Source organism: Lithobates pipiens, unplaced genomic scaffold (genome assembly GCF_037356315.1).
Source record: "Lithobates pipiens isolate NorthernLeopardFrog02 unplaced genomic scaffold, aLitPip1_a1.2 Scaffold_30, whole genome shotgun sequence".
Lineage (NCBI taxonomy): Eukaryota > Metazoa > Chordata > Amphibia > Anura > Ranidae > Lithobates > Lithobates pipiens.
The window spans coordinates 84093138-84107689 of NW_027507791.1; the positions used below are offsets into that span (position 1 = coordinate 84093138).

At 44.7% G+C, this 14552-nt stretch overlaps 1 protein-coding gene across 1 annotated transcript in view; it reads left to right on the plus strand.

The window, feature by feature from the left end:
- Nucleotides 1–3448: 3448 nt before the first annotated feature.
- Nucleotides 3449–14552, plus strand: part of TYRO3 (TYRO3 protein tyrosine kinase) — a 312942-nt gene continuing 301838 nt past the window's right edge. The window contains exon 1 of the mRNA XM_077464521.1: nucleotides 3449–3931. Coding sequence (XP_077320647.1) covers nucleotides 3862–3931 — 70 coding nt within the window. The 5' untranslated portion in view covers nucleotides 3449–3861. The remainder of the gene's footprint in view (nucleotides 3932–14552) is intronic.

Below are 14552 nucleotides of genomic sequence, written 5' to 3' on the forward strand. Positions count from 1 at the left end.
ACGGAAGCAGTGACAACATTTCAATAAAATCTCCCCGCCAAATTGTTTCCTTCACTGAATGAGATAAATGAAAACCCAACGGAGTTACTTCACACGTAATAGATACTTTTAAACGGGTTTCAGGCAAATTCTGAGATTTAGCAGACTGGTAAGAAGAAATACATGTATTTGGAATAGCTTGACATGTTTAGGTGCAATCTGCAGAAACACCACTAGATGGCGTCCAAACTCCCATTGCTGAAATGTCATTAGAAGGAACAGAAAAATTAGGCATAGCTGGAGATTGACCATTATTAGACTAAATCTTTAGCCACTGTAATATTGGGGGTTGTATAAGTCCAGTGTAGTACCCACTAGCGAGACCAATCCACACCACAAACTCAATTTCAGGGCTTTTTGACCCACTTTTATTAAAAAAAGAAAAGAAAATGTCCATCAATAATTCCCACGCAGGGGTTTCAATTTCACAGCAGTAGTAAACGAAAAAATACCAAGCCACCTGGCTCTATGGTCAGCAGTACTGCCGTTTTGGCTTTACCCTTAAGCCCTCTTGGCCATATAACAGAGATCATGTACAAGAACTGTACCTCTTTTAATCTTCCTTACTGCTCAGCCCACAGCTTTGGGCCCTCTGACTACACCATGCAGACATGCATGCATGCAGACATGCATGCTTCTCCCTTGCTTGCCTGGACTCCTCGGGAGGGTGGAGCCCAGAACCCTGGTCAGGTGTCTAGAAATAGACCAACACACACCTGACCAGTCAGTGTGCTGGTGAATCCCAAAATCTGGACCCAGGACTGGGGATTTCATCCCACCCGGATCACTACGAAATCCCCGGGCTCCAGATCCCAAAACAGATTTTAGTAAATAACTAGGAAACTGAAAAGTCAGTTTCCTCCTAACGTTGCAAGCGCCCTGGAGCCCCTCAACCCACCTGGTTGAAAATGCTGGGTCCATACACTGGTGGGGTACCACACTACCACACCACTTTAGATAAAAGATCAGCTGTATTGGCTAATACATTAACAGATGTCAATGCACCCATACCTGCAGTTAGAGAATGATGGACAGGTTTATAGAACGCAGACCCACCAGTGGTCCCTGTTTCACTAGCTGACTGCGTCATACATTGCCAAGGAGACAGCTCTGCTTGCTGAGACAAAGCCGGCTCCTTTGATAAGGCTCCGCCCCCTGTTCCACCTTCCATCATACCTGATGATCTCCCGCTCGTCATTCCTAAAGCTTCGCCTACGGACCTTCCTACGACTCCACCCCCAGACGCTCTTCCTGACGAGACTGAAGCTGGCTCCGCCCTTCTCCCAGCCTTGCCTCTGGTTCCTCCTCCCGCTGATCTTCTCCGCTCTGAGGGGGGACGCCCAGCTCTTCTTCCTGACGCTGAATAAGGCGGGAAGGGGAGTGGATTTGGCACGGAATGCGCCTCCTCTTCTGAGCTGCTTCCCTATGGGCAGGATTGGCGCCTCCTCTTCTTCTCTGGGGCTAGAGCCCATAGCAGCGTAGTAAAAAAAGTTATACGCTTGGATGGGCATACACATGTATATTCAGTAATATACGTGTGTGTGTATATATCCCCAGAGAGACTCCACTTACATCAGGGTCCCCAGAGAGCCCCCCCTTTACATCAAGGTTCTCAGAGAGCCCCCCTTACATTAGTGTCCCCAGAGAGCCTCCACCTTAAAATCAGGGTCCCCAGAGAGCCTCCCCCTTGCATCAGGGTCCCCAGAGAGCCCCCCCCCACATCAGGGTCCCCAGAGAGCCCCCCCTTACATCAGGGTCACCAGAGAGCCTCCTCCCTACATCAGGGTCCCCAGAGAGCCTCCCACTTATATCAGGGTCCCCAGAGAGCCCCCCTTACATTAGTGTCCCCAGAGAGCCTCCCCCTTAAAATCATTGTCTCCAGAGAGCCTCCCCCTTGCATCAGGGTCCCCAGAGAGCCTCCCCCTTGCATCAGGGTTCCCAGAGAGCCTCACACTTACATCAGGGTTCCCAGAGAGCCTCACACTTACATCAGGGTCCCCAGAGAGCCTCACACTTACATCAGGGTCCCCACAGAGCCTCACCCTTATATCAGGGTTCCCAGAGAACCCCCCTTACATTAGGGTCCCCAGAGAGCCTCCCCCTAAAATCAGTGTCCACAGAGAGCCCCCCACTTACATCAGGGTCCCCAGAGAGCCTCCCCTCCCCTTGGGTCCCCTGGAGAGACTTGGGGCTATAGCCCCAAAAGTCACCCTCTAGCAACGCCACTGTTTAATATTATCATTATTATTGATAACAATGTGTTATTTTGTTAGGATTAGGGTGTTTCTTTTTTTTTTAAGGGTAATGCCCCGTACACACGTTCCGATTATCGCAAGACAGATCATTCACATTTTGTTGCATACAACTAAGATGGAATAAAACAGTGCAAAATGTGTGTAAGATTTTTGTCGTACGTTTCCGGCAAAAATCTTCCGTTGTGCGTAGCTACGTATTTTAAATTATGTCAAATACATGTGACCCCTGTGTCCTTCTGGTTTATTTTCGTGTTTCCGATCATGCGTGGTGTTTGTCAAACGACTTTTATCAGACGCATACTGTACTGACTACACAATTGTCGTACAATGGGCTGTCATCCGACCGAAGTTTTCCTGTTTGTCCCTTTGGTTTGGTTGAACGGACTGTCGTGATCGGCTGTCGAAAGCTGCATACTAACGATCAGATTATCGAACGATCTGTCCGAAATCGACTTTTGTGGTCCGATAATCGGAATGTGTGTACGGGGCATTAGGGGTTAATTGGCTCTGTGGAGGACAGTGCGGAATAAAATATCCGGCGGCCGGGGGCCCTAGGCGGTTGCCTAATCCGCCTAGTGGTAGTACTGGCCCTGGTTGTTTATTATTACATAGTATTCGTTTAGGGCCGGTTCACACTGCAGGCGCGGCGAGGCGTCTCCGACTTGCCTCGCCGCGACCTGCGGTGACCTCAGCGGGGACTTGCAGAGGACTTCTGTATAGAAGTCAATCCAAGTCGCCCCCGAAGTCGCCCAGAAGTAGTACAGGAACCTTTTTTCTGAGTCGGAGCGACTCGAGTCGCTCCTCTCAGAACGGTTCCATTGTACAGAACGGGGGCGACTTGCGGGAGCGAGGCGAGGCGAGTCGTGTCGCCTCGCATCGCCCGCTGTGTGAACCGGCCCTTATTGTATTTATTATTTATTTATGATTATTTTGATTTATTCTAAGTTGTAAAACCACATGCAGGTGTGAAATTTGATTTACCTTTGGGCATGAATCGGTTAATTACTAGGAGCCTGTCTAAACAATATATTAATGTAAGCCCAGACTACTAGCTTCAGGCCCCCCCCTCAGGGCCACACAATCAGGAGCCCCCAGAGAAATGCAGAGACGTGTAATACCCTGGATGAGACAGCAGAGGGAGCGCGGCACACAGACGGAGGGGGGCTCGGGATACTCGCACGCCTCTTCCTGCTGCTCTCCCGGCGCTCCGTCCTCCGGTACACACGGCTCACATCAGGAAAAGGAGGAGACGTCGGCCGGTGTGTGTGCGGCTGGAGTGGGGATAGAGTGTCTCTTCTGCCCCGATCCATAGGCTGGGACCGGGCTCTTCTATATAGGCTGGGCTCTCCATACACAGCGCGAGGCATTGGAGCTTCTTCTTGTGGATGATCGGTGCTTGTCTGCCCCCCCCGGATCGTGCGATGATGACCCCCATACACTGATCGCCGGCTGGGATGTGAGCTGTCACTCTCTGACCGTCAGCTGTCATCGTGTGCCGCAGGTGATCGGAGGAGGGGACGGCGCTGCTATGAAGCTGCCAGGAGGGATGGCTGGCCGGTGAGGAAGCATGGGCACCCCGGGGCTGGTGAGCCTCATCACCGGGCTCCTTGTCTGCACCGTGCATGTCACCCTGGCAGGTAAGATGAGGAGGGGGGGCAACACTGGGCACATGCTTCCCATATACTACTCAGCATGCTGATACTTGTAGTTCTCTGATCAATAAAGGAATCTAAAATAAGATTGATAAAGACGAGCCCGCCGCACCCCTCTTTCTGAAGATGCGCATTGCCTGGCTGCTTTGGCTGCAACGCTTACTGCCCTGGAACAAGCAAGCGAAGTCAGGACCGTTCTGTAAGACCTCATTCACATTTTGCTTAGCCAAATCAGGTGTTTTTTTTTGTGTTGCATGATTTACCTGCGTTTCTGTGTGCCGCACATAGAGCAGCCCATTCACGTGCCCGTTTGTCAAGCCAAAGAAGCTCTAAAAGGACTAAACTTTTGGCCCTAAGCCAGGCACTTTTTTTTTTTTTTTTTTTTCACCTGCATTTTGCTTGCACAACAGTTGCAGCAAAATCCCTACGAGTTTTGGGGAGCTGTTAAGAATTAATGGCACCAAAAGCGCATTACGTGTTTTTGCCAGGATTTGCGACTACATTCGCACAGTGATTTGGAATTCCGAACTGTTTCAAAATTGCGGCAAGATATGCATTTGGGTCGCATGCAATCTAAATGGCCCCCCCGACTAGCAATTTGGAATTCCGGAGTGCTCCAAAATTGCGGCAAGATACATATTTGAGTGCCATGCAATCTTAACGGCACCCTAAATAGCAATTTGGAATTCCAGACTACTCCAAAATTGCGGTAAGGCACGCATCTGGATTCCATGCAATCTTAACGGCACCCTGAATAGCAATTTAGAATTCTGGACTGCTCCAAAATTGCGGCAAAACACACGTTCGTTTGGGTGGCATGCAGTCTTAATAGCACCCCGAGTGCAGTGTGTTTTTTTTTTTTTTTTTTTGCTGCAATTGTTGCATGTCAAAAACGCATGGCAAAACGTGCTTCACAAAATTGCATGAAGCTCGTCACCCAAAACAAGGTGCACAAACCTTTTTGCAGGACACGCACAAAAGCGTGTAAATCGCACACAAAAAAAAAGCGGATTCCAGCTACATGAGATGTGAATGGGGCAGTTTGGAAATGCAGGCAGAATTTTGCCAGATTCAAAATCGCAGCTTTAGATGTAGATTCCTGTGCCCCTGCATTGTAAATTCCAGCATGTCCAAACTAGCCACCCCCTCACCCGGGATTCCCAGGTGCTACGTACAGATGCCTATAGACATAAGTGTCAGGTATACACCGGCGCTTGTGTAAACAGTAGTATAGCGTACTGGAGTATTCCAACAATGTTAATTTATTACTAGTATTTATATATGGCAGGAAATGTACTCAGCACTTTACAGATATTACACATTCATATTGATCAAAGGAGCTTACACTCTAAGGTCCCTATTTCTCATACACACACTAGGGTCAGTTTAGGCTCCACATTGCTCTTGCAGATCCATTCATTGTCAATGGCACCCCAAATGTGGCCATAGCTCTACACCCAAAGCTTCCTTGGCACACTTGTCACACATAGGGCAGTCTGTTCAAATAAATGGGCTGCCCTATGTATATTGCAAAGAAAAAACGCACATTCATGCAATGCCTGAATATGAATGCATTTGGAAAGTAGATATTAGGGAGTATATGAATTTTAAAGACGTTTATGGAAAGTAGCAGCTAGTAAAGTCAAGCCAATGACTTTCGGGGAACAGTGACTCCCCCCCCTTCTTCAGGGCCATTCAACAAACAAAAGGATACATAAGAATATATTTGTATAAAGATGTAGAAATGGAAAAGTGGCAGCTAAAAACACAAGAGTGACTGATAAAGTCAGTCCAGCGTGATCTCCAACTCTAAGCAACCACTAGATGTGAATGCAGGCTTTGGCAGGAGACAGTTAACCTAGCAGTATGTCTTTGGAGCCTGGGAGGAAACTGGAGTACCCAGAGGAAACCCGCACAGGGAGAACATGCAAACTTCATGCAGCTAGTGTCCTGATTGGCATATGAACCAACAACCCCAGTGCTGCGAGGCAGAATAGAACATATTTTTTTCATTTTTTTTTTTGCTTTTGTCAATATGATATTTATGAGATTATGTAAGCAGCAGCATATACCCTAATTACAGCCATTCATGTCTACAGGCAGCTGTACGCGGCACCTGGGCTTCCTAGGTGAAGGGGGGTATTCTGCTAGAATTTGCATTGCTCTTGCTCAGGTGCCCATATATAACTGAGTCCTTTAAAGTATGGAAACTTTTTGGGTTCGCCATAACAACCAGGTAGAATCCGAAGAAGCCTCGACATCCAGGCCTCTTCAGCCACGTGCAGCCACAATCGCCATTCACATCTGTAGATGCCAAGAGTGGAGCTGGGTGCTAGGATAATGTAACTCAAGGGTGCTCAACCTGTGGCCCTCCAGCTGTTGTGAAACTATGAGTCCCATCATGCCTCTGCATTTGGGAGTCATGCTTTTTACCTGTCAGCCTTGCAATGCCTCATGGGACTTGCAGTTCTTCAATAGCTGAAGGGCCACAGGTTGAGCACCCAGGGCTCTACAACCTCCATTATAAGTTTATCCGAAATTAGGAATTTGTGACTTTCTAGCAGGGTTAGAACTACAGGTCTCAATGTACTGTGTTCAGGGGTTGCTGAGCCTTGATTTCCCCCCAAAAAATAGGTAACCAGAGTAGCTTTTCTGATCTGTCGGAGAACGGATGCTATCCATGTACGTCATAACCATATCTCGTTCTGACAGCTTTTATTTGATATAAAACACCTTCAGACTGCTTTGTATTTGAATGAAATACATCTATTTGAGAGGCCACAAAGCGCATGGCATTGTATTCACTGGAGGTGTATTGCAAGGCCAGTTCCTGTGGGAGTCATGTGGGAGTTTTAACAAGGACCTTCTAGTGTTCAGTATACCGTTCTTGTTAATAAATGGAGATGTTCCGTGTGCTGTTGGATTATACGTGGTAGAAGAGGCTTTAGTATGTTGGCGTATCGTTGTAGTAGGAGCTGATAATACATTTTTGACCCTGCTTCATTGGGCCCACATGTACCTGTTCTGGCCCCCAAAAAAAATCTTTTTTTTTTCCACAGTTCTTTCTTTACAATAGATATGGATATGTAACCAATGCACCTTGATTCTGGGGAAAATGGACAAGCCCATTATGGGCTTGTTGCTCAAATGACACCAGTTTAGACATGACCAGTTTAGGGGTCTGTAGCCCCCCCCCGTCCTTTTTTCGCAGACACTCCCGCAGTTTGTATCTATACCACGTGGTGGCCTGCAACTCTACTGTCCCGATAGGTATAGTACCACCTGTTGGAGGACAAACTGGAGATGATGGCTCCTGAGAGTGTTCATGCTAGGTTTGCCTTTAACAATACTATAGTGCTTGCTTTATGGATACCTTCTGGGGCATTTGTGTAACCCTGAGAATAGTTTGCTACAGCCATGAAGGGTTCTTGCACCCTTTATATCTCTGAAATTGTATTTTTTGTTCACATTTTTGTCTATGTACTCTGGATGTTGTAATTCACGGAAAACTCAACAAAACTATATAGAATAATAAAAATAAAATTACAGGCCAAATCATAATGTTTCAATTACATCTTGATTTATTTTTAACGCTGTTTATTATGCTAGTTTAATATACTGTTCAACCTCCCCATGTATTGTTTTTACGTGGATTCTTCTCTCACTGGCTGGTTACTTGACTATGTTCGATCAACTGCAAACGTTAACAAACTCCCAAAAACATCGACTCTTGTGTACTAGTTATAATTAATTATAATTATAATTTTATTATTTAATTATTATTTTATTTTTAATTATAATTATAATATAATATAATTTTTTTTTTTTTTTTTTTTTTTTTTTTGTGAATGCATTTTTATGTAATATATTTTAGGCCTATGAAGGGAGTTCTTCGGATATCTTGTAAGGTGTTGGTTATTAAAAAGGGAAAAAAAAATCTTTGCACCAAAGAAATAATAAATCAAATGATTGCCAGCGGCAGTGTGAATGTGAGCTAACTAGCGTCACAGTGACATGAAAAAGTTAAACACCGCGCTTGGCCAATATGAATTTTCAAACATAATAATCATCAGTGTATAAAACAAACATTTCAGTTAACAGTCCTACTTTATTGTGAAATAAAGTGCTCGTGCGTAAATCATTTGTAGGTGCTCCAGTATTCGGTGTTCAGACAGAGGTGTCCCACATGGATGTACACTCACCCTTACACTTTGACCACCTATTGCTAGAATGGTCACTTGCGCTTTGTGGGGATGTATAAACCCTAGATGGTGAGTTCCAAGTCCACTTAGGATGGTCCTCCGTGGATGGGGAGAAAGAATATTAGAAGGGGCGCTCCCATAATGTAAAAACACATATTAAATACAAATGGGATGCACTCACATTGTATAGTGCCTATGCCTGGCACCTGGTGTTATCAGCATGTGTATTGTTAAAAGGGTAATCCGGCCAGTCTCCATTCAGACGCCGCTGGGTTACGGTGGGGCTCGGTCTACTATGTTCGTATTCCGGACGGATATATTATCACGAAGAAGCGATCGTGTCTCGATGCGTTTTAGCCAATAGATATGCCCGTCATCAGGAAGCTCCCAATCCGCCATCTGTGGTCTTATATACCCAGCCTTCTTTATGGTATAATGATAATGCTCTAATTAATCTACATATGCTGTGCACCTCTGGGTGCTTACAATATAAGGTTGTATTTAATTAAAAAAAATATAAATAACCTTGAGTGTGTGTGTGTGTGTGTGTGTGTGTGTATATATATATATATATATATATATATATATATATATATATATATATATATATATATAATATTATTATTAATGTGATTTAGCTTCCCATGTTTCTACTTTACCATCAAGGCAAAAGGTGCACCGCTGGCACAAAACAGTGCCTTCAGGTAGCTTTCCTTCATGACAACCTACAGATATACCTTGTACATCAGGTTTGGGGAACATGTTATTCTCCCCCTGCCTCCCACCATTCATGCATGAGGCCAGTCATTGGGCCTAGGCACTATCACATGGAATCTTGGTTTGCCGGGTTTTTTTCCGCTCTCAGATAAACGTTTCACATAATTTTTTGAGGGCTTGGTGACAAATAAGGTGGTTTTGGGAAAGGGGGGACCCTTTTGCCTTAGATTTTTTTTTTTTTTTTTTTTCCACTGTGAAATCGCTTTAAAAGCCAACTAACTGCTTGTGTGATTAGGTTGTAAAAGAATAAGACATTTTCAGGCATATGGGCTGTGTTGGAATAAGCCATTCTCAGACTGATGGTTGGCATTGAAATAGGCCATTCCCCGACTGATGGGCAACGTTAAGGAAAAAACATTCCCCCGATTTGTGGGTGATGTTGGGAAAAGCCATTCCCCCGATTTGTGGGTGATGTTGGGAAAAGCCATTCCCCCAATTTGTGGGTGACGTTGGGAAAAGACATTCCCCCGACTTGTGGGTGGCGTTGGGAAAAGACATTCCCCCCCAACTCCTGACATCCTAGTCCGGTTGTGAAAAGGTGTCACTAGGAAATGTCTTCAACATTTATTTTTGTGGAGCTGGGAAGAAAGTATTTCAGATATGTCTAATAGGACTTTCACAAGGGGTGTCTGGTGATCCCAATAACGGCTCAATGTGACAACATTTCTCTAAGATGTATGAGGAGTTTAAACATAAATGTATTTATGGCCCTATAGACAACATTTGATGGCCCCATAGTCTCCTTTCGATGACTGTGGGCTCCCTCCAGTATTGGTCACATGACCGCTGACAAAGTGGAGGATCACTATTGAGGCTGTCGGTTGCCAACCAGCTGGCTATTCCTGAATGTCAGTCTTTCAAGCCCAGTCAGTAGAGTCCACATAAACAGACCCACAAAAGGGGGAGCTTCTGCAGAACGCTATTTTGTTGCTTTTGTATAATGGTCGGAGTTTGACAGAATAGGTGAGCATTATCATTTGAGTATAGGTCTACTTTATTCATTACAGCCTAAACCTTAATCAACCGGGTACATGTAAGCCTTACTGTATCATATTATTTTGAGTGAAAAGTTTACCAATTCCCAAGCTCTTGTACCAAAAGATTACATGGTCACTGCTTAGCAGGAGCATTGTGTGTGTTTCATATCATTAGAGATTGCAGGTTCAATTACTGTTAGACAGACCCTGTCTGGTAAATATGTAATGAAATACAAGGATCAGCCAAGCAGAACCAGAACGCAGAGCTTAGTTAGATTATGAGTAGGTGCTGCTGCCCCAGCTTAAACTATACTGTACAAGAAAAGAAGCATTGATGAGATTCTTTTTCCACTGCATTGAATTATTTCACATATACAGCCAAAAACACTTTCCATTAAATTTTTTAAAAAGATTTGATAAGATTTACAGCAGGAGATAAGACATGATTACCACCCGATTCAGCGACAATTCTGATAATTTAGCAGTGAATCGCAAGGACGAAGCTGGCACGGGACACTGAGCAGAGTAGTGGGTGTGGAAGAAATGGAAGGACATCTTTAATGGCTTTCATTCGTTTTTCCTCCCATGTCAGTTCCACATCAGGATACTTGGTATCAATTTTGTTATTTATTTTAAAAAGCACAACTGTTTTTATTTGGTTCTTTTTGCTTTGTTATAAAACATTTTCAATTGCATATTTCTTTTCCATAAGTGTCAAATCTTTGTAGATCTGGCAGAAGTCCAGTGAGCTTTCAACTTCTTTAGGGAGCTGACAATGCTGCTCTGAAACTGAATATTATACATTAGGACAGGTTCATACCACATACAGTCCAGTGCATTTTTTTTTTCTGCATCAAAAACGCATAGAAGTAGGTCACATGGATTTTAGTGACCCTAGAACATGTTGCATTTTTTTTTTTTCTGCTCTGGAACATGGCAAAAGACATCAAAAACAAACTGGAGCGTATCCAAAACGCAGCGAAACGCATTACAGCAAAACAACCCAGGAAAATTTGGGGGGGGGGAAGCGGGGAACAAACACACTAGAATGCATAAAAAATGCACATGTAGAAACGCATCCGGAAGTGTGTTTCTGTGGTGGCAACTGGCTCTAAAAGTAGAAAATAATTCAAAATAAAATCTGACAAAAAAAGTCTAGAAACCAAAACTTTATTTTTTTGTTCATTCTGAACAGAGTAGGGGACAGATAAAAACCTTTGTCAGTTTTTTTTCTTTGCCATCTGTGTCTATTTAGGGAGCTTTCACAGCACTTCCTATTCTTTAGCCCTGGTTCACATTGGTACGATTTGACATGTCAAATCGGCAATTGCCGGCAATGGCACCTACATTTGTGGCAGCGCACCGATTTTTAAAGTCGTTTCTGTACTACTTTTTTTGCGATTTTAGGGCTGCGATTTACATTGAAATCTGTGCAGATGTCTCTGAAATCGCGGCCAAAATCGGGACTGGCATGCGGAAGTGAAATCGTGAGAGTTTAGCTGAACTTGCACGGCTTAATTCCCAGAGCTCAGTGTGAACCTGGGCTTACATCCTGGGCAAACCAATCGCAACATTTAAATTGTGCTACTTCACTTCAGAGTAGCATTTCAGTGCTAATTCAGGTGTGACTTGGAAGAAATCTGTGTGACTTTATGCACAAATGTCTATGGAAGTCGCACTTGAACTTTCAAAAAGCAGTGCAGGAACTACATTCAAAGTCAATTTCCAATGCGGACAATAGGGTGTGACTTGCCATGCAATTTGAAACTGTCAAATCGCATGAAAAGTTGCACCTGGGGGCCTGGCAGATGATACTCAACAGACAGTGAGAAGATATCTTTCCAGTGTGAAAGAAACCCCCTCTAAGTTGTCACATTAAAGGGGACAAAAATAGCAAAAAAAAATAATTTATATACCATGTACAATTGCTACACAAGTCATATTGTAATTGTTTTTAAAAATTACCTTTTTGGTTTTCAAACTGCGCTGCCATATTGCATTTTTACAGAAAATTACAATCTTGAAGCATTCTGTACAAAGTCTTCACTAAGATAGAAGTTTGATTTTGGATATCCCCTGCAACAAAAAAAATCATTTTTGGTGGGATACTCCTAAAGGAAAATCGCATCCAAAGGGATGCAGACCCTGTCGCTCTCCCTTTAGAACCCTGCAACTGCAGTAGCTGATAATTATAAAATCACTTCCATTCACATTCACTTTGCACACAGGGAAGCAACCGGCTATTTATTCAGAAGAACAAAAGGTTGGATTCTGCAACAAATTTTGTTAAAATCCCTGCAATGTACATTGATGACCTAGAGGGGAATGTTTTTTTTTTTTTTTTTTTTTTTTTTATCAACAAAAGTGGAGTTACTCTTTACCAGTTGTCCCCACTGGAAGATTTCCCTTGAAGATGAGTTGAGTTGAATTCGATACCTTTCTTATCCTTGAAGAAAAGTTTGTTGCACCCAAATATAGCATAATGTTAGAAAAACTGACAAAAGAGTGCCATTTAGGAATTTTCTGTCTTTTTGTTGGATTTTTTACTTCTGTGATCAATAATAATACATTTTAGCCATATTGTAGTCATTTTAGGGTGTCAAAGAGGAAGTAAAGGCAAATAAAAAAATAAAATAAAAATGCAACCTGCAAGGCAAAGGGATAATCCTCCATCTTCACCGCTGCCATGTATCCCGGAGTGTCTTCCGGGTCTCGCTGCTCCAGCGCTGTGATTCGCCGGAGCCACGATGACGTCACTCCTGCGCATGCGCACGGGAGCCGACACGAGCGGCATATCGCCGTGATCTGCGGCCTGCTCAGTGCGCCTGCGTGCCTGTCTTTTTGTAAATATCTCCTAAACCGTATAGGTTTAGGAGATATTTCTTGGATCTACAGGTAAGCCTTAATCTAGGCTTACCTGTAGGTCAAAGTGGTTTGTAAGGGTTTACAACCACTTTAACAAATATTGTATTGACTGACTGAGAAATCGACACTCCAAAAAAAAAAGTGTGCTGATACTCCCCAGAAGTGTACCAGTGCTAAAAACGGTATTCTTCGGTCACAGTGACCCGTAGTCACAAGATGTCACTCAATGAAAACCCCATATAAGGTAAGTAGAAAGAGAGAACTAGAGGTAGTCTAAAGTATCTCTAAGCACGCTTGTGCCCATAAGTGTACATACCCCTACCAGAATTTGTAAAATGTTAGCCATTGTTGTCTAAACAGCACTTTAAAAAGCCTACAAAAAGTGATGAGACCAACACTGAACCTCATGGTTCTAACCATAAAGCAGGGCTTGACAAATTTGCTTAGAATCTAGGGGCCAGCTGAAAAAACTAGGAGCCAGTTATTTAAATCCTCTGCCCAGCGCCCAGAACTGCATGTCTGGGGCATCGGACAATAAGAATTGCTCATGCCTGATGCCAAGAGAAAAAGACCATATTTAAAAAAATATATATATATATCTATCTATCTATCTATCTATATCAATTTTTTGTTTTGTTATAAGATTTTGCAAATACGTTTTTTTTCTCCTTCACTGATGTGCTTTGATAGGCTGCAGTAATGGGCACTGATGGGGCGGCATTGAGGTTGGAACTGATGGGCACCAATAGGCAGCACTGGCAGGTGGCACTGATGGGCAGCACTGGCAGGTGGCACTGATGGGCAGCATTGGTAGGCTACACTAACTGGCAGGTGGCACTGGATTGCACTGGCAGGTTGCACTGCTTGCCACTGGCAGGTGGCACTAACTGGCAGGTGGCACTGGGTGGCACTGGCAGGTGGCACTAACTGACAAGTGGCACTAACTGGCAAGTGGCAGGTGGCACTGGATTTGCCCTGGCAGGTAGCACTGCTTGGCACTGATAGGTGGCACTGGCAGATGGCATTAGCATGTGGCACTAACTGGCACTGGCAGGTGGCAATGGATGGCACGTGGCACTGACAGATGGCATTGGCAGGTGGCACTGGATGGCACTGGCAGGTGGCACTGGTTGGCACTAGCAGATGGCACTGGATTGCACTAACGGGTGGCACTGACAAGTGGCACTAACTGGCACTGGCAGGTGGTACTAACTGGCACTGGCAGATGGCATTGGCATGTGGCACTAACTGGCAGTGGCACTAACTGGCACTGGCAGGTGGCACTGATAACTGGCACTGGCAGGTGGCACTGATAACTGGCAGGTGGCAATAACTGGCACTGGCAGGTGGCACTGGCAGGTGGCACTGGATGGCACATGGCACTGACAGATGGCATTGGCAGGTGCACTAACTGGCATTGGCGAGTGGCACTGGATTGCACTGATTGGCGAGTGGCACTGGATTGCACTGATTGGCACTAACTTGCACTGATTGGCAAGTGGCACTGGATTTCACTGGTTGGCATTGGCAGGTGGCACTAACTGGCACTGGCAGATGGCATTGGCAGGTGGCACTAACTGGCATTGGCAGGTGGCACTGGCATGTGGCACTAACTGGTATTGGCAGGTGGCACTGGTTGGCACTGGCAGGTTTCACAGCCGATAGTGTAACTGTGAAACTGAATGCTCCCTGCAGTGCTGCACTGTGTGAAACTGTATGGAGAGAGAGAGAGAGGAGCTGACACATTCAGCGTGATGTCAGAGGTGGGCGGGACCCGGGGGTGGG